Source organism: Ciconia boyciana, chromosome 10 (assembly GCF_034638445.1).
Source record: "Ciconia boyciana chromosome 10, ASM3463844v1, whole genome shotgun sequence".
Lineage (NCBI taxonomy): Eukaryota > Metazoa > Chordata > Aves > Ciconiiformes > Ciconiidae > Ciconia > Ciconia boyciana.
This window is the reverse complement of record NC_132943.1, coordinates 35,987,676-36,010,425: the sequence shown is the minus strand read 5'-3', so window position 1 is coordinate 36,010,425 and position 22,750 is coordinate 35,987,676. Positions and strand designations below refer to the sequence as shown.

The following is a 22,750-nucleotide window of genomic DNA, read 5'->3' as shown; positions in this document are numbered from 1 at the left end:
TTTGAAAACTAGTTGTGTAGGAGGCTCTGAAAGAAGCCTCTGTCCAGTGGGAAAGGAGTGTAACACTATGACATGGAAAAGATGTGATCTTTGACAGTGATCACTGAGGGAACACTCAGGCAACTGAGGAAGGAAACGAGCTAGCTATGTTAACCTGGGAGGTATACACCATGTACTTTGTAGAAGCAAAGACAGCAGTAACTGTAGTATTTTAAAACTACTAGATATGCACCTACTTACTCTCTTGGAATTTCTAAGAGAGTTTTCTCATGAAAGAAACAGAAAATAGTTTAAATTGAAGGGACTGAGCTCACTCTATCTTTTCCTTTATCAAGATTCAATTTTCAATCCCCTTATCATCAGTGCTCAGTTTAAGAAAACTCTTTTGAAAATAAAAGCAATTAAATATTCCAGAGAAAAATAATAAAATATGTAATATGCAATATACATTGCCTTCCACAGGCAGGGTTGGTATCTCAACTACCTAGTAAGCAAAGTAGTGCAACAAGCAAGTAAAGAGTGGTAGGCATCTTCAATCATTCTACCTTTGGTTGCTGAGCACTGAATTCCACAGGGTCTTAGAAAACTCAAAACTTTCTAAAATGTGAACACCTGAGTAAAGGAAAACAGTGAAACCATAAATGGTAAATTGTGAAGGGCCTTCTTCAGTCAAAAAAATGTTCTTTATCCATTAAGTATACTACACAATACCATTTGCAATTCTTTTTCTTTGTACCTACAGGGGTGGATCACTGTAACTACATTCTCAAGTCAGTATTCTAACGCTTTTCTAAGTTTGTAAGTGGCAGTGAAGGAGGTAAACATTCCTAAAAATGAAAATTGGTAATCTGAATTTAACACTGAGATTTTGGTAGCTCCTATTAAAGAGGCACATCACTTACCCTAATGCTACCAATTCTGATACATGCAACAAAGCCTGTAGTTTTAACTCACCACATTCTAATTCCCACATGGGAATAACTAATTATTACTACTACTAACTCTAATTCCCATAGGGGAATAACTTGGTAATAACATAACTGGGGACAACCCATAAAGGTATGTCTCTAGGAAAACCTCTAGTTCAAAGAGGAATCAGTTCAGGGAAATCCTAGTGAATAAGCACAGCATCCTTCCAAAGATCGATTCAAGCAGCGTATCTTAAATACATGTAACAAGAAGCAGTCCTGTATAAAATACTCAGTTGAAGTACTTTTCAGGACTATGACCAGAATATTAGCAGTATTGCATTTATTTGTGACCACTTGTGCCTAGTGTTCTCACCTACACATTGCTGCTACAGAAGGCCATCCTCTCAAATTCAATATGGGAAAGAGATGACTGGGAAAGTAAAATCATTTGCTTTCTGTGGCTCAGCAAGCCAATATGCAAAACTGCTGTATCACCAGTGCTGATCCTGGGCTGAGGTTGTAAGACCACAACTTCAGCTACTGTGTCTTTAGTGAACTGATTTTTATTTACCATCCGCAGTGGTAACTTAAGACAGAGCTATAGGGTCATTGAAAGGCTTTTACTACACTTGTTGTTTGCTTCCTCCTCAATGCTATTTGTTTGTGTTTCATGGCAGTTTCCACCCCATCACTATGGAAAGCCTTCATCTACAGGCCATGTTAAATGTAGCATACCGAGATGCGCACAAACCGAATAATACAGGACAAATGAATTTTTATGCAAATTTATTCATTAGCTTTAACAATAGTAATACATAAATCAATACTATGTCCAGCATAAGGTTGTATAATAAAATATGCTATTCTGGTAAGATTGATTTCTAGTGCGTACATTTTAAGGGCAGTTTTCATCCAAATTGGACACATTTAAAAATAATAAATAAATACAAGGCCAAAAATGCTTACTTAATGAAAGTCCTGCTAAGTAAGACTGCAGGCTCCACATTGCTTCAAAGCACTAATCAGTACAGGTGTCTGCGTACATCTTAGACTTATACACGCATGGGTTGTGCTCAAGCAGCATACATTTTTTGACATCTGACTCAGACCAATACATAACTAGATTTCCAATTTAGACCTCCTTATTCCTCTTAAAGCTAGCATCCACCTTCCTTCTTTCTCTTTTAGGATTCTCTTGCCTTCCAGCTGTGTATCTGCACATATGAATCCTAGCAACATTATGTGTACAAAATACAAAGGTCCAGCCCCCTCCCAATACTACTTTTTTTGGCTTGAGATCCAGACTGCACTATCTAGTGGAACTATTTATGAAACAAATTGCTACTCAACTCAAATAAGACTACATTGCTCTGGGGGAAAAAAAAAAAAAGACATTAGGAACATGGTATGCTCCCAGCTCCATTTGTTACATTTTTGGAGCTCTAGACTTCAGGAGTACATCCTCTCCAGGATGTCTGGTGCTTAGCGCTACAGCATTAAGCTTTAGGCACACTGGGTTCTGTAGGCTATAGACAGCCCACAAGAAGCTGCATTTTCAGCTTTGTTTCCCTGATGGCCACTGAGTCCAATATATACAGTGGCATTCAGATGTTCATCAAAGTGCAGTATACAGGCATTCACTAACATTTGGGCTACCTTTATTTATATTCAGCAATATTAAAATCTGGTCCCAATTTAGATTAGATACACATGAGAAAACATATTTGGCAAATCAGAGGTATTTTATTTACTAGTGTACTTATCACATACTGTATAGGCTATCCTTTGGGCATATTTATTCTACAAATCTAGATAAGCTTGTTTTATTGTCTTCTGACTTTTAAATTCTGCTGATGGCAAAATTCCCTTTTCCTTAAGCATAACTCAGGATTGAGTCACAAATTTTAAAACTACTGTAATTTACATATTGTACTTTATTATATCAAAACAAAACCCAAAAGCTTGGTCAAAGTATAAACACTTATAAACCTAGTGAAAACATCCCTGAGAAACTTTCAATAACATAGCAGTAATGATTAGTTTTGGTCCATTAGAGGAGAAAAATTGTTAGATCCAGTTATTGAATACTGACGGCCACAAGTACATTGGTTGTACATTGGATTCCCATTCATTCACTTTCACTCCTCTTACAAAATACTGTATCTGAGACAAAAGCCACTAAAGGTTTTTTACGTTCTATTTAGTTTGATATACAATATAATTGTTACAAATTTTAAGATGAATGGCCTAGATTCAGCCCTGGTGTAACGCCTGTAATGTCAATGGAGTTCACACACTTACATTCCAGGGTTGAAGTCTGGCAACATAGATGACTGTGTGAAGGACAGTACCTAAAATAAAAACACCTTAAAAGTTATAGAGGATACTTTTCACAAGTTGCTGACATATGTTTTTGCATACTACTTATTTTGCAAACAAACATTTTACAAAGATTTACGTTTGTAAGTCACACTGTCATGCCACCGGAAAACTCAGAACACTACCGGGTTCAACTCTACTGAGAAAGCAAAGTGCATAGAGTAGTTTCCACAAAAGTGCACATATGGTTAATGACTATGGAAGTAATGTGTTAGTACACATGCAGGGTAAAAAAAAAAAACCACGCAAGAACTTCTGGAAAAATCAGAGGGATATCTTGTTCTTCATTGCTCTGAAGTTGCTTTAGAGGGCCACACAGTCCAACGTCTCATTGTTTTAGCGGTATTTTAGAACAAACTAAGTCAAAATTCACATACATGTGAAACAGATTAACAAAAATAATCCACTTTTTGACTTCTTTGGCCTGGAATACTAATAATTTTCCAATACATCAGGTTTTAATAGGGTTTCTGAAAACAATAGCATTTGAAAATAAACTAAAGCTGCTTGCACTCTGAGGCAAAAACTAAGTTAGCCCTAGACCTTATCTTCCTGTACCAGTACTCCTGACCTTAGCACTTTCTGCTACATCAAACCTGAGCAGACCTGTCATTTGCAATTAAAAAGCCATGCTTTATAATGTTACATTAATAGCTTCTGCTAAAATGAGACTATGTTTTACTTTATGAAGTGCAATAAAAGTGTAATACAATATCTTGTACCTAGCACTCCTCTAATTTGTAAGGAAACATGCAAAAAAACTAAAGGTGTTTCTGTAAAGTTAAACCAAAAGAGATAAATACTAAAAAGGTATTTTGGGAAAACATTGGAACTTGGGAGTCCACTTCAGGAATCCAAGAAGGACTGTTTATATCAATTTCAGAAGATAGGGGAGCAGAACTGTTCATGGTAAGGGAAAAACAGAGAAAAACCCCACAAAACCAAATACTGCACATCAAGTTATCCTGAAGGAACTAAAAAAACCCCTCGCTTTGCTCAATGAGCACAAGAATTGTTCAGAATTCATGAACAAATTGAGTATGTATAACCACTGAACTGATAAACAGTATCACGGTGGGGGTCAGCGACAGAAATCCAGCATTATTTTTGTGATCAAATACTAGATGTATGACTTATGGGGATCCTTTGAAACACCAGCTGTCAAGATCCAACTAGGTTGTCCTCTGCCAAACATGAAACATTTTTACAGGATCACTGTAAGATGAATTTTAGCTCTCTAGGGACAGCTTCCTCAAACAGCTGTCCCAGCTAAGTTATGCTTTCAACTCTAGAGAAACACCTTAGACAGGGTCACAAAAGGCAGTATATATGTGTTTAACCATGGTATTTGTGTAGCAAGTTAGTAAGAGACGTGGATCCTTTCAGACAGTAGATGTATTACCAGGTGGTGAACTGTCAGAGACTGCTTTGGGATCAGGAGTGCAACAAACAAAAAGTTGTTTTCCCAAGCTTTTTTGGGCAAATCTGAAGTACATTATGTGGCCCATTGCAACAAAAGACACAGAAATAAGCACCAATAAGCCAAAAGCTTCAGGGTTTGGGGCCAAGATGACCATGATGAAGTGCAGCAAATCAAGAAGATAATTCATGGAGTTTTGGACACCATTTATGATGCCTCTTTCAGATTCTACCACGTTTTCTTGGAGCAACTGTGTGACAGTCAAATCAAAGGACCAAAGGCCTATGGAGAGAAAGAACAGTTATCCATACAACTGGGCTTCTCATGGTAAGCTTTCATTACTGGCACAATTCAATTCACGCTTGCGAACACTCACTTCTACCAAAAATGCGCAGGACAAGCTAGCCTCTTGTGAGACTAGAATGGATTTCACACTGACAGTCACGAGCAATTTACTTTCCCTTTACTAATATTTCCTAAAACAATATATATAGCTTGACACATTAACTTGCCTGTCACATCTTGCTTCAACATGTCTATGGAGTTAATGTTTTGCTCATCTGTTCCTTACTTAAATAGCTGGTTTGCAAGTATTTACAGTGTATTCATGCTAGCGACAATTGCCAAGTTTTGCGTAAGAGGTTTGCAAAAAAACCAAACATGTTTTAAACTCTGCAGAACACGCAATAATTTACAACCGTCTCAGTTGACACTTGCTTCTATACTGGTTTAGTCCATTAATGATTCAGTTTTAAAAGTTTATTTGCAAACAAACTTAATACATGTGAATCAAGTGTTTTCTTCCTCCGAAATTCAGCAAAAGCTGCAGAAATTAAGAGTACAAAAATTCTACAGATGAGAATTACTGTTCATGACATTTATGTATTTAACTGCCTCTTCTGTTGACAGATACTAATACTACACTAACCAGCAATTCCTCAAAAAATTAAGCTGTCATCCAAATCAAAGTTTCTGTTCAAAACTCCTTTGCTGGTCACAGGTTTAAAGGTTAGACAATTTATTTAATGAATTGATTAATTTAGTAAACTGCCAAGTTTGAAGGTTTTCATAGCAGATGTGTTTAGTTCTGTTTCCTATTGACAAATGGTTTTATTTGGTTGTGAAGGAAGATTAGAGATGAGCATTCCAAAAAACAAGTTGCATTCATCTCCAAATGTGGTAACTTTTCTCTTATTAGTGATATATGATATGCAAGAAACTAGCACTGTGGTCTCTGCACTGGCAATACTATTGCAAGATCATTTCATTTTTATGTGAAGTGTAATGAATTAGCCTTAGAAATGTGATATAACACTTCAACTGTAGCCTACAATTCTAAACTCAAATTTGTATTTAGTTGACAGGCACTGTAATTTCTAGAGTTAAAAGCAGTCAATAGATCAGATTTTAATAGAGACATAATACTTACCAACTCTAGCAGCAATGACTCCTGCAAACAGGAGACTAACAGAGATTAAAGGCACAGGCTCAGGACTCATCTCTGGGTCGCTGTTAGCAGGAGTAGTAGACCCGTTTAACAAGTTGGGCATTCCAGTTGCAAAAACCATTTCAGGCTTATCTTCTGGAGATGCTATAGTAGGTAATGGTTCACTTTCAAACAGCCTGGCACTGATGTCAGCAAATGGGGAAACAGTCAAATCCAGAGGACTTCCAGGCATGAACACAGAGATGGCACATAAGACCAGACAAGCAAATTGAGCAACTCCAGAAATAAGGCCTGTGCGAACCAGGCCACATTTGCGACGAAGCCAAGTGAAAGCTACTGTTCCCATGATTCCAGTGACTGCCGAGGCACCCATCAGGAGGCTTAGCACAGAGCCACTCAAACCCTGAGTGTATGCATAGCCTGTAGTAATACAATCAAAGCCCAGAACAGTCATATACAGAAATGCAAGACCCATGCCTGCAAGAAACACTGGCTGGTTGTAGTATGCAACCCATCCATCACGAAATGTGATGAAAGGCTCAGCAATCCGGGCAGCGCAGCCGACTTCCTTCTCCTGTTGGGGCTCAAAGCCAGTTTCATCCTTCTCAACAATTAACTGCAGTCCTTCAGCAGGTTTCATGTCACTCTCTGTAAACAGAAATGTAACTGTTAGATACACTCCTGCCTGGAAAGCGCAGAGTGTAAACTGCAAGACAACTGCTTGCAGTTAGTAAGTTCACTGCTGCAGAAGTGCATCAGTTAAATTCTGTAATCAACCTTCCTATGATTACTTAAATGTTGTAAAGTGTCCTTAAATCCCACCTGTGTAGTAAGATCAAGTAAAGTTTATCCCTATCAATTTAAACTCCTGCTTATTTAGCTATACTGTGGTAGGAGAAAGGATATCCTGCTTATTTTCAGTAGACTTGTGACTGAATGCTCCATTTCCATAAAGAAATTATCTGCTTAATGAACACCAATGTTAGTTGGCATTTTAACCATAGCTTTGTATGTTTAAATGCACTAACCACAGAAAGTAGGGAATACTTAAACATCTGTCAATATCTCACGTCATGGTAGGAGAACCAAGGCAGAGATGCTTGCTGAAGGCTACACCAAAGCCAAAAGCTTTCAAAATTTGACTTAAAATGTTAGACCATGCTTTTCTACAATTCAGTTTTCACTCTAATATAGGAGAAAGGCACTTCCACTGGTCACAAACAAAAAATCAAAAACCCACAGCTAATTTAGATTAGTAACATGGATAGAAACTATACAAATGTTTGGATGCCTAAGCAGTATTTTTACACTGTCAAGTTTGAAACAAACCCCACATACAGCAAGTAAGACACAAAGTATTTCTGCAGCTTTTAAAAATGCAAGTCTTCTACTGAAATCAGAATACTGCAATAGCAAAGATTAAGAGATGCTTCCTACATATTGACATTTGCGAAATGCTTCATTCTTCAGGAGCATTCAAGAGCCAGTTCCAAGGCTAAAAAGCCTTCTACACTCTTCATCATGCTCCCCTATCCTAGGCTGCCATCAGCCTAGTCCAACCGTTGACTGAGCCGGTTACTACCACAACGGATCTGCTGGCTGGGAAGAAGTTATGTCTCTCCAGCACTTTTAACCGCAGCCTCCTATCTCACTATATAGTGAGCAAAGAACAGATTGCTAGCTAGCTTTTAAAGAAAAGACAGGAATTCTTCATAGTCTTTCTTTAAAAAACCTACAATATGTTGTAGCTGGGAGCCCATAGCTTAAGCTTTCAGGAGTACTCACATACTGCTATCGTAAAAATGGGAAAATGCTTATGTTTCGTATTCCAGCATCTGACATTTCAAATACTTCATAACAAAGAGTCTGCTTCTGAAATAATTTTAATTTCTGATATTAAGACTAAATAATGTAATCTAGAGTAATGTTAATATCAATTTTAAGGTTGCTTGCAGTCATAGCCATCTACACTGCAAATCCCAGTTGTTCAGCTTGGCCAAGGAAGCAGAGTAGAAGGTCAAAGTAGATTTTTTTTTTTCCTCTACCATTTCCTGCAGCATGCGGAACTCATGCCAGACTAGAAATATTACCACCTATTCTACAACCTCCTGAAAGCCTGTTAGTACTATGTGTAAGTAGACATGAGTTAGCAAGAAAGAGTCCTACACAGGCTGTTTTGCTTGTAGACAGTACAGAGCGAAGGGCTTTGTCAGCTTATTAGCTATGGCATAGATGGATAGGAGCATTCCTCGCAATAAGCCCTAAATAACAGGACAGACTTACTCTAAAGGATTCATTAAGAGGAGAGAATTCATTCTTTGGCTGCATTTTAGGGGATTCCTCAAATAGCTGCACAAAGTATTGTTACTTAGAGTCTCTGGTATCTAGACCCAAAACCTGAAACCTTCAAGCTACGAGTGGAAAGCTATATAGCCTAAAAGCAGTGTCTGTGGAAGACAAAAGCCAACCCTTCAGTTTGACTGATACAATGAATATACTGTGGATTTGAACAGTTATTTTGTGTTTTCAGTACCTTTCTTTACATTCAGCTGTTTCAGTTCCGATTCTTCAACTTTTGCAGACTTGAGAGCCAGAGTAGGGGTTTTCTGATAAACCTTCCAGAGCAGCAGATATTCCACACACATGGACATCAGGTTCCAGCCAGAAATGAATCCACAGCCAATCATCGGGGAGCCAAATGTCATTATCTGACCAACTGCCATTGGGGCCAAGATATTGGTCAACTGATCAATTCTTCTTATTGTGGCATTCATATCTGTCAGAAATGATTTGATGATATGAAGTAATTGCTGAACACTTACAGTGAAATACTCACTACCATAACTGGGGATTGGACATGTATACACATCCAGCTAAGAAGTCTTGCTCCAACTGTAAGTGGTTCCAGCAGGAGCACGAGTTAAGACTGCTAACCAGAGGCACCTTCAGAGTGTTCCCATGTTTAAGTTTACTGGGATCAACCAAGGTGTTTGTAAGCCAAATCCCTACTCCTGCCAGCTGTGCCTGCATGAGGTCTTTCAGGTTTTGCATGCCGGGTTTACAGTGGAAGTGTACTCCTGCAGGTAGAACTGTTAGTCATGACATCAGATTACCCTTACATCCTAGTGACATTATGGACTCCTAAGCCTATCTCTGTAACATTCAAACCCAGCATGCACAACTCCAGACATTAAGAGGAATCTCATATGGTGGAATTCTTTCCTGTAAAGGTAATTTTAGCAACTACTATCTCCCAATACTGGACCCTGTATTTCTTAATCTCCTCCATTTACTTCTAATAACTGGTGACCACAGTACCCACCATGATAGCAGCAGACCTTTGAAACAGCTTTAAATTTCCTTATTGAGTCACACTGGTTGACGGCAGTTGTAGGTACTCTCAGAACTTAATGAGCAAAGTCCTCACTCCTTTGTGTTCCACACGTTGATGTTAATAGTCGAAACAAGCAGCCCACTCTTAGCATGACTGCATCTTCCATTTGCTGGTAGGGGATGTCTCACCCTCCTCCATCTTACCAGCTTTAGCATCATTGCACCCTCTGAGCTCCTGTAAGTTTCCAATTAATGGTGCCTGTTCCACCCCTAAAAGTTGCTAGACACTCAATGGTTTTGCACATCAGGGCTTCAGGCTGCTTAGAAGTACTTCTCAAACCCATTTTAGAGTCCTATTATGAAATTAGAGCTTTTGAAGGGCAAGTGAAACTGTATGCAGTATGAAGCTGCTTTTCTGAATCTGTAGAGCATTACGCCTTGCCCTTCAAAGAAATGTTTACATTATTCCACTTAATATTGACTTTGAATTCTAACTGTTTGACTGATGGGTTAACTAAGATGAGCAAGTTAGATACTTGCATGATATTTGGCTTTAAAAATTCTAAGAACTAAGCTTTGTTTTTTAAGTTATTTGAGGAAGGCTAATATTTCCACTCAGGAAAGGTACAAAGTAAGAGTGAATGGAAAAATTAATCAAGGACAATGAAGAAGGGGAAGCCAAGGCAATTTTTTATTTCCCTGTTCCACTAACTTACTTAACTAAGGCTCCTCTTTAAGGAAAGGTAACAGTGCAGAGATGGACAACAGTATTTGCTGCAAAGTCAATGCTGACATTTAATTTTTTAAGTTAAGAAATTTCAACAGTCTCCAAATTACATTATGATTAAACACGTAACAACCCTGTTAAGCCTGGAAGAAATCCTTTAGGTAGATCTGTTGAACTAAGGTGCTTAGTTCAGTGGGTTATTTTCTTTTTAAATTAAGTTGCATGAGAATTGAGAGTAAACTCTTGCCTGATTTTTCAGTACCAAATATAAGTGGTCATATAATTCTGTCCGAGATCATGAAGAAGCACAGAGGCAGGACTGCCTCCCACGCAGCAGTTCTCTGCAGGCGTGGTCTGTACCTTATCTCATGTGTAGTAAGCAGTACAGGAATTGGGGAGATGACTTGCTGAACAAGATCTGACACAAGACGAGAGGTTAATGAGACCCATTAGAACTTTAAGGTTTGTACAGATAGATGATATTTTTCTACTTGTGATTCACACACATAAAGAAAGTACATAACCTGTACTGCTGCTTCACAAAAGGCATGGCCTAGAAAGGCACTGCAAGGTCAAAATAAAAGACTATGGTAGAAAATTTGTACACTGGGAAATAAAAGCAAGACACTTCGAATGCATCTAATTAAGACATAGCCTCTTCTGGATGAGACTGAGAAATAAGAGTCCTTCATTGGAGATAAACATCAAGAATACATCTGCAACATAGGATTCACATCCCTAAAAGGACTCTGGCATGTAAACTGAACCTTACGGGCAATTTCGGCAGCTTCATACAAAATTAGAGTCCAGATGCTGAAACGGTGTCTAGGCCTGGAGGTATCTAAACTCCCCAAGTGCCAGACTTAAAACTTTAGTCCCAGAGTCACTTTAGTGAGCTATAAATGTCTTGGCAATGTTAAGCTGCTCTGTGCCTTATTTGTACTTCAGTATCAGTTCCTCTATCTGGGAAGGCTTAAGTCCCCTTATAGGGTTGATTCAGAGCCCACATGGCCAGCCCAAGTTCATTGCAAAAAATGCTGCTTCCCATGCTGTCTGTTACAATCAGAGCAGCAGCATAGCCAAAGATCAATCATACATCCCTTGGTGTGAACAGCCTTGCGGCTAGGAGTACCCCCCAGCAAAGGAGAGTCAGATTCAATGCATCCTTGGGGAGGATCCCAAACAATCTCTCACATCCAAGTAGTGTCATGACCACCAAGCTGCAGCAGAATTTGAGTGGGAACTCATTCTCTCTCCTAATAACGCCATGCCACTGTGCAAGAAAGGGGAAAAAAAAGACGGAAAAATATTTACTAGGCAAAAAAGAAGGTTAAGTCTGTAGTCCAATACCAAAGGTATCAGATAAAGAAATACAGAGCTTTCAGTTCCAACTGAAGAAAAGTGTTCACAGCTCTGAGTTAGACACGTAATGCTAGAGAAGTGCAAGATTTCAAATGTATCTGCATGCACAGCATTTCCTGATCCACCTACTTTACTGTTCTGGACTTCATTCTCATGTACCTCTTTCTTTGATCCCTATGTGAGGAGCCCAGTTACGCAACAGTTTTCTGTTTCATTCCAGGGACCTAAAAATAAAGGATTGCAACACTTGGCTGGAAGTTAAATAGCTTTTCTATTAAACACTGGTTATTTAAGACTGTGGTGTATGTTTATTTGTTCAGCAAGAATAAAGTTTTCCTGACAAAGCTGCAATAGGATTAAAAGGAGGACAAAACAAATTTAGGGATGCCTAACTGAACTGTAATCACAACAGTAATTTCCAATCTCAGTAAGTGTAGTCCAGAGCAGGGAAGAGGAAAATAAAGGCTGCCCTTTTTACCCACTGTTTTCTCATAGTATCTGAACTCAAAGATGCGCTGACCTCTGTAAAACTCTAGTCAAGCTTGGAAAGTAAGACATTTAAGGTATTAAAAAAGGCAACATATTTCACCTGCCAGTTTGCTTCTGTCTTCCCCTGCAACCACAACAATCCAGTCCCTCTGAATTGTGATCGCTGTGGCAGTGCTGGCCAAATTGGCAATATTTGCTATTGTGATAACCAGGATATAGCACATCGTCTAGAGAAATGGGGGGAAAAGTTACAAGGTGAGAAAATTGATGAAGGGAGATCTCCACTCCTACCCTGTACAACCAGGAAAGACACTTTGACATTTGAATCCATACATTTTTAATGTTATTCTTCAGACAAAACAAGACCAAGTCTACTTTACAATTCCTGACAGAAAACAATCACCTCTGTTTACCCAACTAGCTCAAAGTTTCATTTGCCAGTTTTAGCTCACAGGAATGTCGCAGACTAGAGAGAAAAATAAAAATTCATCTGTCTCCCATGCTCCCCAAAGTTTCTTTGTAAGTTATTTCCTTATTAACAAGTTCAAGCACTCACAAGAAGCCATCCATGGTATAAGGTCAAAAGCTGTGTCTTAAACAAGAAGACAATCATCAGGATAATACCACACAGGATGACAGATGCATTCTGTACAACCAAGGATGTCTGGGCCACTGTTTTAAATCAAAACAGAGAGCAACAGTTACGAACATAAGAATGAGCTAACTATAAGCTTAAGGAAGTTATAATTAAGGAACATGCACAGATTCTTTAAATATTTTTATTTTACTATTCTCCCCCTAAAATATAAGTGGTAAAACTATACTTCATATTAGATTGTGAATCTTCCAGTGTCTTAGAAAAACAAATTAACATCTGATGTAACTTCGTAGCTCTTAACAATTCATAGCTCTTAACAATTTACAGCCCAAGTAGGTATTTTCTCAATCAAAAACCAAACTGTGTCAGCATTTAAACAGGTACTATTTTTAAAGGGGTAAAAACAAGACTTAGCTTGCATCTCTAAAATTCATCTTCAGCATACCATGGAACAGATGCTATTTTGTAAACTCTTGGAAAGTAAAAATGTGTATGAAGAACTTGACACCATGTTATTTATAAAACAGTCTAAAGCATAAATATTTAAAATATGTATAATGCAAATGCAGTGTGTGTTTACACTTAAGTGGAAGATGTTTGTATCCAGACAGAAGACCACAAATAATGCAAGTGTATGTTAGTATTAGACTGTAAGGAACTTGGTCTGTAGTCCTTAAAATTACGTGCTTTTTACCTTTTGCATTTCTGCACATCTCTACATATCGTACAGGTTTAGCCTGAGTGTTGGCCATATCGTGACATAAAACTGTTTTCCTCCTGTCTTGGACACTATCTTTGTATAATCATTACCACTCTGAAACACTATCCTTCTTAAAAAAATCTGAGCAAGCCCTGTTCTCATATTTGACTTGAGGAGTTAACTCTAACAGCTTTATCTTTTTACATTAATTTGATCCATCCTTAAGTAAATAACCTGCTCTAGGCATCTAACCTTTGAGCCTGGAGTTCTTGTCCACCCAGTCTCCAATAATGGCTCCCAGGAGAAGAACTGATCCCGCCACAACCAGTCCATAGACTGCAGTCAGGAGTAAGCTGTTTCCATACAGTTCAACCAGGAATACAGACACAGCAAAATGCCACATACGATCCCCCTTTAGGAGTAACAAGAGAGTACATACACAACATTACTGTTATTACTATTTGCACTTCGCAAGCATACAGGTTGACTATTTTACTAATGCCCTGACAAAAGTCTGTATTAAAATAAAGGTCTGTTACACATGAAAGGGCGTGGGGGGTGTGTGTGTGGGTTGTTTGGTTTTTTGGTGTTTTGTTGTTGTTTTTTTTGGTTGGTTGGTTTTTTTGAGGCGTTGGTTTTGATGACTACATCCTGTCACCATTGATTTTATCCCAGTATCACCAAGATCATCTGTCCTAATCAAGTGCAACATTACAGCTTGTAATACCACATCAAAAGTCCCAGATATTTTCTATTATAATATTACAGGACAAAGTCTGTCACCAGCCACATTCAACAAGCCTCAGAAAGCTTGCAAAAGATTCTCCAGCACAGATCAAATACTAGCAACAGATTTATTGATTACCGATACTATTTAAATAACTTTAAGACAGCAGTTCGCTCTTAGATGATCAAAGCTTAAATGCTGCTGTAAAACACAAGAGGCAGTCAAGTCAAAGCAAGTCATAATACAATTTGGGATAGACATGGGTAAATCACCAAAGCGTTGTCTTAAATGTTAACTGAAGTTTCTGAAGTCAACGGGCTTAAGCTCTTTTTAAAAATGTTAAGCATTAGCATATTACTAAGAGGTAGAATATCATAGCTAGTTTAATCTATTGTAAACACATTGCTAGTTCAACCTATTTAACCTATTGCTAGTTTAACCTAGCACTTAGAATACAAAACTTTCACATTCTCATACCACTTACTACAGGTTAAAAAAAAAAGCCCAAAATGTTAAACATGTCCAAGTGAAGTAATTTTCATACTATTCAAAACATTTTTAGGTTTGCTACCAAACAGACCTGTGGCTTGCTAACGAATACATGGAGGTTTTTATGTTGTCACATCATAGGAGTCATATCTCACTTTATTTTTAAACATATTGCAAGAAGGGCACTACAGAAAATGCTTTACGTAATCAATAACAAAGCCGATGAACAGAAATAATTCATACTACAGCATACAGTTTGTTCAGTAAGGTTCCCTAACGCCAGTCTTTTATAAACCAAACAGGAAACTGTTTTATTCTGCTGCCTTATCTTAAATAAGCAATTGCTATGTGATACAGCAAATAGTACAAATTTCTAAGGACCTCAAGTATTCTAAAGGGCTGGGTGGGGAGGGGGGTGGTGGTGGTGTAACATAAAAGCACTTTTAAAAAGCATAGTCTCCCAAATCTAGCATGTCATTTAACACAGCAATCAAGAGATACATAAAAAGCATGCTATTTGGAGGGTCAAAATAACTGCAGTTTGATTAAAGTCTTCAATATGGCATAGACACACAAAAAGAATTTGCTTTTTAATGTTACTGAAGTTCTCTGAAGGATGTTTCTTCAAACATTGTAATGTGTAAACATCCATATTTGTTTCCCTAACCATAGGCAGAAAAATAATTACATACCAATCACGTGGGAACAAAGTTTTACCTGTTCAAGGAAAAACTCTGGGTATTTGGTATGTTTTCGAACTAAAACCAATGAAAAAATGCAAATATAAGCATGATCAGCTTAGACATGCCCTCTTGTACATAATAAACCAATTTTCACTCTCCAGAGATACCTAAAGTCTTCTGTGAAATGTTCCACTTTTATTCCATAGTTAGTAGAAGTATATAGAAAGTATTCCAGCAATCAAAACACAGGGATATGATTTCCCAAGTCTAGCATTCACTTAAACTTAATAGGACTTGAGGAATCTCTTTACTGAATTTCACTTAAAATACAGGTGGATTAACTAAGTTTTGATTAGCCTGGGTAACTGTTCATTAAGCTAGAAAAATAAGGCAGAAGAGTACTTTCACATTAGAATTTCATAATAGAAGTTTGGAGTTTTTTTCCTTTATGCAGAGATGTTTCAGTAACTGAATTCTGACAAGATGAAAAGGGAATTTTTTTTTTTAAAATGTACGTACATGAAAGTCAGTGGCAGCCACTACAGTCAGAGTGAAAAACCTGATCTCACTTGAAACTCACAGGAAGATTCCTTTGACTCCAGTGAGATCATGACTTTGCTATACAATTCATCTAAGGAGCCTGTGAACTCTGTTCAACCTTATCCAGAGTAGTCTGATCAGGCCAATCCACGCAGGTAATTTTTGTGGTAACTAAAGCTGTTCCAACCTGGAAGCATGAGTTTCTTTCAAGAATTAAAAACCATAAAGAGCAAGTAAAGATAAATTAGCATCACAGAACAACAATATTAGCAAATTACAGAGGTTTGAAGCAGGTACGTAATTTCAAGCTAAGATGTACTGAAATTTGAACAGTAAATACTGCCTTCAGAAATGGGAAAATCCTTGATCATATATACTTAATCTCACTTTAAAATGTCTCAAACTGCGTGTATTTCAACTCTTAAATAAATAACTACAGCTGTTTAGCCTCACCATCCTTTAAAGATGGTTCTTGCTCTGTCAGTGTAATTATCCTTATAATCATCTCAGCCTGAATGCATACAATCCCATCTCAGAACTGAAGCCCACAAGTTAAGCAGTAGCCAGGCTACTACCTACTGACAGGACTCCTGAGGTCTGAGGGGCACAGATAAGGCTGGGAAGTTGCAACTGACCTCCTGGCAAGCATTAGGCCTTGCACCAACAAGGTGAACCCAGTTCATTCTGTTCTTTCTTTACTGCCAAGTGACAGACAGTAATGAATCAAAAACATAAAGGCAACAGCATAAGGTCTGAGACTCCAGTTCAGCAGTCCAGCCTGTTAAGATCACTGAGGCCAAGCACACATTGAAATGCTTTACTGAACAAGAGCCTAAGACATAGTCTAGACTTTGTTCAAATCTGAACATTTGTGGAGATTTGACACGTTTAATCATTTACAGCTTCTCTCTGTATTTGGGAATGCTTAGTAACACAGAAACCAAACTAGCTCTCTCAGTTACAGCAAAACCACATTTCTATCAGGTTTTGTATTGTGGACATAGCCATTTTAGAACAAAGATGATATATTACTTTGAGTTCTGAAGACTAAAGTGCTTGTTTATTGTTCCTGTTAGCAAAAACATTCAGACTAGAGGAACACTAAAGCTTAGGAGGTACAACAGGTGCAGTCCTGCACCCAGTTCTGTCAAAATAAGCTGTATTTCTGTTGTTTCAGCAAGTTTGGTTGCCTTTTTTTGAGTCAAGATTTCCAGCACAAAAGAAAACACACTGGAACAAGGAGTAAACTCTTAATATTGAGAAACACCTGAATAGACATCTTGCAGTCTAATGTTTGTTATGGTGTGCAAAATTGTTTTCAAACTCTGCTTTGTCACCTTTACTCATGTATTCCGAGAGCAGTCCCACTGCCAAGCCTGGAAGCACTCGTCAGGAAGAGTAAGCAGGGCTGGCCAAATTGCCAGGTCGGGACTTTGTGGGCGTTACTGCCAAGAACTGTTGCAGGTAACAACCCTGATGTCTGAAAAGCAGTGAGCCAAACAAACATCACCACCCAGCTCCTTCAATAATATTAATAATTGCTAAAATATTGCACTTGTTTAAACAAGCATTTGATACCACACCAAGCCTTCTTCCATTAACAGACATCAATATGACCTTTCAGGTTAGTGAAAGCAAGGAGCTGCCAGAGTAACGCATGCAATGTTGTAACTGTATATCAGCCATTTGTTCAATGCTGTACAAAGCACACATTAAACCAGTCCACATCCAGAACTAAAGACAAAACAGGGAATAGTAGGGAGGAAACTTTCCACTTCTTTTTGAATCAAGCCATTGAACAGAGACTTAAGATTGTATTATAAGATATATATATTCTTAATTTTATTGTATGTGATAGAACCAGATTGTCTATTTTTAGTGCATATTTTAAGATTTTTTTAGTATCTTTCAAGTGATTAAAAACTGGTGTAGGAAGTTACTTTAGTACAGAAGGAAAGCATTTCAGAAGGCAAACATCTTGACAAAAAAAGAGACATCTCCTGACACTCTCAACAGGTTTGCTAATGAGTGGCAGTAATGGGTCCATCGTGAACATTGAGTATTTCCTATTAGTAAGTGTAGTAAGTATACAAGCCCTTCAAATACATGTTGCAATGGACTGCCTTTCATTCTGCCATGGACTATGCTTCATTTCTTTCACTCAGAACTCACTCTATGAGGAGTCTCACTGGTTCTGCAGTTACTTAAAAGCATAAAGAGGTACAGAACCAGGCCCTCAGGAAATTGAGTACTGCACTACTCTGTGCTACTGAAAACTGAATCTACTGCAACATATCACGTCAAGACTGTGAAGACTTTTAACGGCAAGGTGCTGTAACAAGACCGCAGTCTTTGCGGTGGTGTGCTATTTCATGAAGGTTTTTTGGAGAGTACCAATAATGTTCACGTAAGTCATTGCTAGATTAATAAAATCCTACCAGGCCAGTACGTTACTTACCCAAGTGGACAGCGCGTGTCCAAGATAAAGAAGAAACTTTGCAGAGGTGAAATAGGCAACCACAGATCCTAAATGAGAAACGAGAAACAAACGCTAAAGGAGCTTCGGGCACATCCACCGCATTTCGGTACACACCGGCTACTGCTGGCTGCCGTGGAGGAGCCCACCACCGCTTTCAAAGCGCAGCCGCCACCGGGACACGCCGCGCTCCGGGGCGGCGGCTACCGCGCCGAGCCCAACACCCGCGGGCAGCGCCGCGCAGCGGCCTCGGCGGGGCCCCTCGCCCCCCGCCCCGCTCGCCCGCGCCCGGCCACCGAGCGAGAGGCGGCCCGGCCGCCCCCGCCGCCGCGCACTGACCGCAGCACCGCCGCTCGCCCGCCGACTCCGCTCCCCGCGCCATGCCGGCCCGCTCAGCCGCTGCCAGAGCCCGATGCCGAGAGAAGGCGGGGGGACGCGCGGCTTCGCTCCGTGTTGCCTTCCCCGACTTAGCTAGCACTGTAGCTGAAGTCGGAAAGCCTTAGCCTTATGCGCCGCGGGCTGGCGGGGACACTCCGCCGCCGAGGGGCCGAGCGCCGTGCGACGCCCGGCTCGGTCTGCGGGGCCGCAGCAGCCGTAAGCGCGGAGGCTTCGGGCTGGGCGCTGCGCCGCGCACCGCCCTTTGTATGCGGCTGCGGGCACCGCCCCCGCCCGGCCCACCCCGGGGGCGGCCCCCGGCCCGGCAGCGCCCGCGCCCGGGACAGCCGGGAGCAGCGCCCCGAGGGGCACACCGGCCGCGCAGTCCCCGGGGCCGCGGGGAGGGCAGGGGAGGGGAAGGGGCGCGACGGGCCGGGCTGGGCCGCCCGGCGGCTCCCTCGGCTCCCTGCAATCCTGTACTGGACCCCCAGCCACCCCGAGACCCGCTTAAAAAGCGTCACAGCGTGCCTGCTGGAGCGTGGGCCGTCAGCGCTCTTCCTTTGGTTGGGCTCTTTTTTGTTGCCTTTTTATTTTCTGACCTTTGAAAAGTGTGGAATTCGTGGATATTCAAATCCATCAAGAAGCTGCGGTTGTATGATAAGCACCAAATACCACAAGACTGTGGCTGAAATACCTGCAAATGGCAGTGCTCCCAATTCATAGCTTTCAAAAAAACAAAACAAGGTACCAGAATTTAAGCTATCGAACTGAAATAACCTTCTGTTCTAATGAAGGTGGGGCAGAATTCACTCCTTCAATGCTGGCTGAGGCTGGCTGCTTCAGATCAAGTATCCCAGTTCCTACCATAAATACTTTTTTTTGCACCCTGTGTGACCTATTTTTGGTATCGACCACCAGCAAAAACCGCATTTTTATAGAACTTAAAAAAGAGTCTAAATGTACACTAGGCTAGTTTTTTCAGGATACCATGAAAATAATTAAAAAGTATCTGTCCTTGTGCTTCAGAAAACATAATGATTGCTCTTGGTTGCCAGGGCTGAAATAATTTTTCATTGTGTAATACTGCAAAGTTCCCTCCTATATGTGTAAAATTGCTTTTGGGTTGTTTTTTTTTTTTCCCCCAAGTATATAGGCCATCCCAGAAGCAAATGCCTGACGTAACAGACCAATAATCTGTTCTGGTTTTGCCACTCCTGTGATCTTGTTCAAAGTATTTCTTGTATTAATTAGATGACTTTCTATGCATGAATCACAGTTTATCCTTTGCATAAAGGGAACTATACCTTGGGAAAAGTAATACAGAAATAAAAATTCATATAAACATAGGAAGCCTAAAATTACTGTTTTAATGGGCCTGGTTATCCTAGGTGAGTTATGTGTTTCTTCTTATGGTATGTTCCTTAGAAAATGCACAAACTATTTTCTCAGATTGGCATCAAAAGTAGGAGAAATTTTCTTGATGGCTCGTCTTATAAAGCCTTACTGCTTAAACTCTATTCTTCTTTACTAACATATAAAAAGATAATTATTTTTCCTAAAACTTAATATTTTTAGTATTATTAGCCCATATTAAATAACTAACCTACAGTATATCTAAATCAACTGATACTTAGTTGGGTTTGAGTCTATTAACTGTCAGTTACTGACAATTTCGGTGTATTCCACAAGGAGATGCACTGAATTAACTCGCTTTCTTCTGAAGTAAGGCTCTGATGAGTGCCTGGGGGACTCGTACCTTAGGCAGTAAGGCGGCGCGCAGCCTCGAGGAGTGCTGTGAGATGCCTGCAGTGGTCCATACGGGCCAACACATTGACCTGCAGCTTTTCCACCCCTGTCCCTGGGGGCACTTCTGGCCACTGTTACAGTTTGGTTACTGGACTAGATGGATCTGGGGTCCGATGGAGCCTGTCAGGTACCACACATAATACAGCAGCAGCAGAACTGCATCCGAAAGAGATTTACTCTCTATAGAGGGACACTAGGAATGCTTACCAGAAAAGCACTGCTGGTTAGACCTTATTTTGTTACTAGACAACAACTTGGATGAATTATAGTTTAAATAACCATTTCTGATGGAATGCTTGCCGTACCTTACACATGTGCCTTGCATTATATAGCTGAAATCCTCCTCATTATTTTTTCCTACTGGGCAATGAGAGTCTTTTTTCTGATATTGGGCAATGAGAGTCTTTTTTCTGATATTTAAGGCATGAGAAAAGGGCAAGAAAATGTACCTACCATCCTTTGAAATTTAAAAAGCAATAGTCCCCATATCTCTCTCAGATTTCTTAGACAGAAGTATGTATAGTCTGTCTGGTGTACACACAGTGAATCCAGTGGCTCCATGAAATACGGAGTTTATTGGATGTCAGTGAAAGATTGTATTGTATGCAACATAGAGTTGATCTGCACACAATCAAGTCAGCCTGTCCAGAGTGCACACTGTATGATGCAAACAATAAACCGTGCAGTTCATATACTGTAGGTCATGTACATCCCAGACATACCAGAGTCACTGCCCATGTGATGTAGAGTCAGCCTGCACCAACAGGTACAGTAGGTACCATCCAGAATTTGTTATATCTGAGGGCAATAACAGCACCTTTTCTAACAATTTGCCTGCCGAACATCCAGAGGTCCTAGACATACAGCTAGAAGGTCGTAGCTGATTTATGAAGCATTTGTCTACTTCCCAAAGAAGTTGGCAGGTAGGGGAAATCCAGTTTTTCTCCTGAATTTGCCACCACTTTGCTGCATGATCTTTCCCCAGATGCTTATTAAAATAAGTCTGTGCTCAGGTTTCCTTCACTGTCAAACAGGGAGTAACAGAACATTCCTTACAAGACCGATGTTAAACCTAATACAGTAGCTTGAGCACTTTGATTTTTACATCTAAGATGCTACTAAAAAAGTCCCAAATATTCTTATTAATACTCCACTAAATCCAAATTTTATTAGATTGCTTTGTGAAGCCCTTGTGAGTATTTTTAAAGAGGCAGCTCTTGTTTCAGGTTGGCTGGCTCACTGGAGTCTTTTCACCACAATATTTACAGATTTCAGATGCATTTAGGGAGGTGTTTAATAGCTGGAAGCTGTATGAGAGGAGTCACCAGTTTTACTTGGTATAGACCCGACTCAGCAGTCTTACAGCAATAATTTACATAATGGGACAGCATACCAGCTGTGGATTTGAGCCCAGGTCTGACTAATTGTCACTGGCAGCGTGGAAGTGGAGACAAAAAAGTGGGATTTTGGAGACACACGATCCTTCTTTTGTCTGAACACAGGTGCCAAAAAATGTCTTTACATTCAGAAAGTCTGCTTCCATACTGATATTTAGGTTTGCAAATACTAGCTTCTGAGTTTTCAGAGGTAATAGTTTCAATAGGATTTGCGTCTTCCTTTACAACAAGGGCAACCAGTATGTGCAGAAGCCCTGGGTTATGTTAGCAAGTGTTGACCAAAACAGCAAGCCAACATTGCTATGCAGATAACCCTGGTTTCTCACCACTCTCTGGATATACATGTTTGTGGGCAACCCTATAGCCTCTTCTATTGCAAGGCCAGCCCTAGCCTCCTACTTAATAACTTGGTGTTTCCTGTTCTTACCTACATCTGTGCTTTTCCTATGGGAAGGCTTAATCATTTCTTTTATTACTACTTTTCCAGATTATTAGATAGCACAATTTATCTTCGGTTTGTTTCTTTTTTCATGTGAGGAAAACCCTTTCAGAATTTATATTTACTGCTATTGTAGCTGTCACAAAGGCATTTTATTCGTAATAGAAATCTCTTAATTCTTTACAGCCTATCACTGGAGATGCACAGGAATTAACAAGATACGTATTTACATTCTAGTCTTCCTAGTCAAAGTTTTTCAGTGGTTAAATTCCTTGTGCTTTATTAAAAATATATAATTAATGTAATCTCTCTAGTTATTATTTGAGTGAAGAAGTGTAACTACTGGATTAGTTTTTAGGATTTTTAAGTTTCCTATTAAAATCTAATTTTGTTAATTTTAAATGTAAGACTAATTTCATTCAAAAGACAGAAACATTCTTCAAAATGTTTCT

At 39.6% G+C, this 22,750-nt stretch overlaps 1 protein-coding gene across 1 annotated transcript; it reads right to left on the bottom strand.

Annotated features, from left to right (window-relative positions):
• Positions 1-1,680: 1,680 nt before the first annotated feature.
• SLC40A1 (solute carrier family 40 member 1) lies at positions 1,681-18,901 on the bottom strand. The gene is made up of 8 exons (XM_072874336.1): positions 18,621-18,901; positions 18,264-18,331; positions 13,619-13,778; positions 12,625-12,740; positions 12,169-12,295; positions 8,691-8,933; positions 6,140-6,805; positions 1,681-4,992 (listed from the first exon to the last, which is right to left on the bottom strand). Exons 1-8 carry the CDS (start codon positions 18,661-18,663, stop codon positions 4,673-4,675), a joined length of 1,743 nt encoding a protein of 580 aa, XP_072730437.1. The 5' UTR covers positions 18,664-18,901; the 3' UTR covers positions 1,681-4,672.
• Positions 18,902-22,750: the final 3,849 nt, after the last annotated feature.

Coding starts and splice junctions, on each gene's coding strand:
- SLC40A1 (XM_072874336.1), bottom strand. CDS start 18,663: ATGGCGCGGGGAGCGGAGTCGGCGGGCGAGCGGCGGTGCTGCG. Junction 18,332..18,620: donor GGGCGAGCGGCGGTGCTGCG/GTCAGTGCGCGG, acceptor TTTCTCATTTAG/GATCTGTGGTTGCCTATTTC. Junction 6,806..8,690: donor ACAGCTGAATGTAAAGAAAG/GTACTGAAAACA, acceptor TTCTGTTTACAG/AGAGTGACATGAAACCTGCT.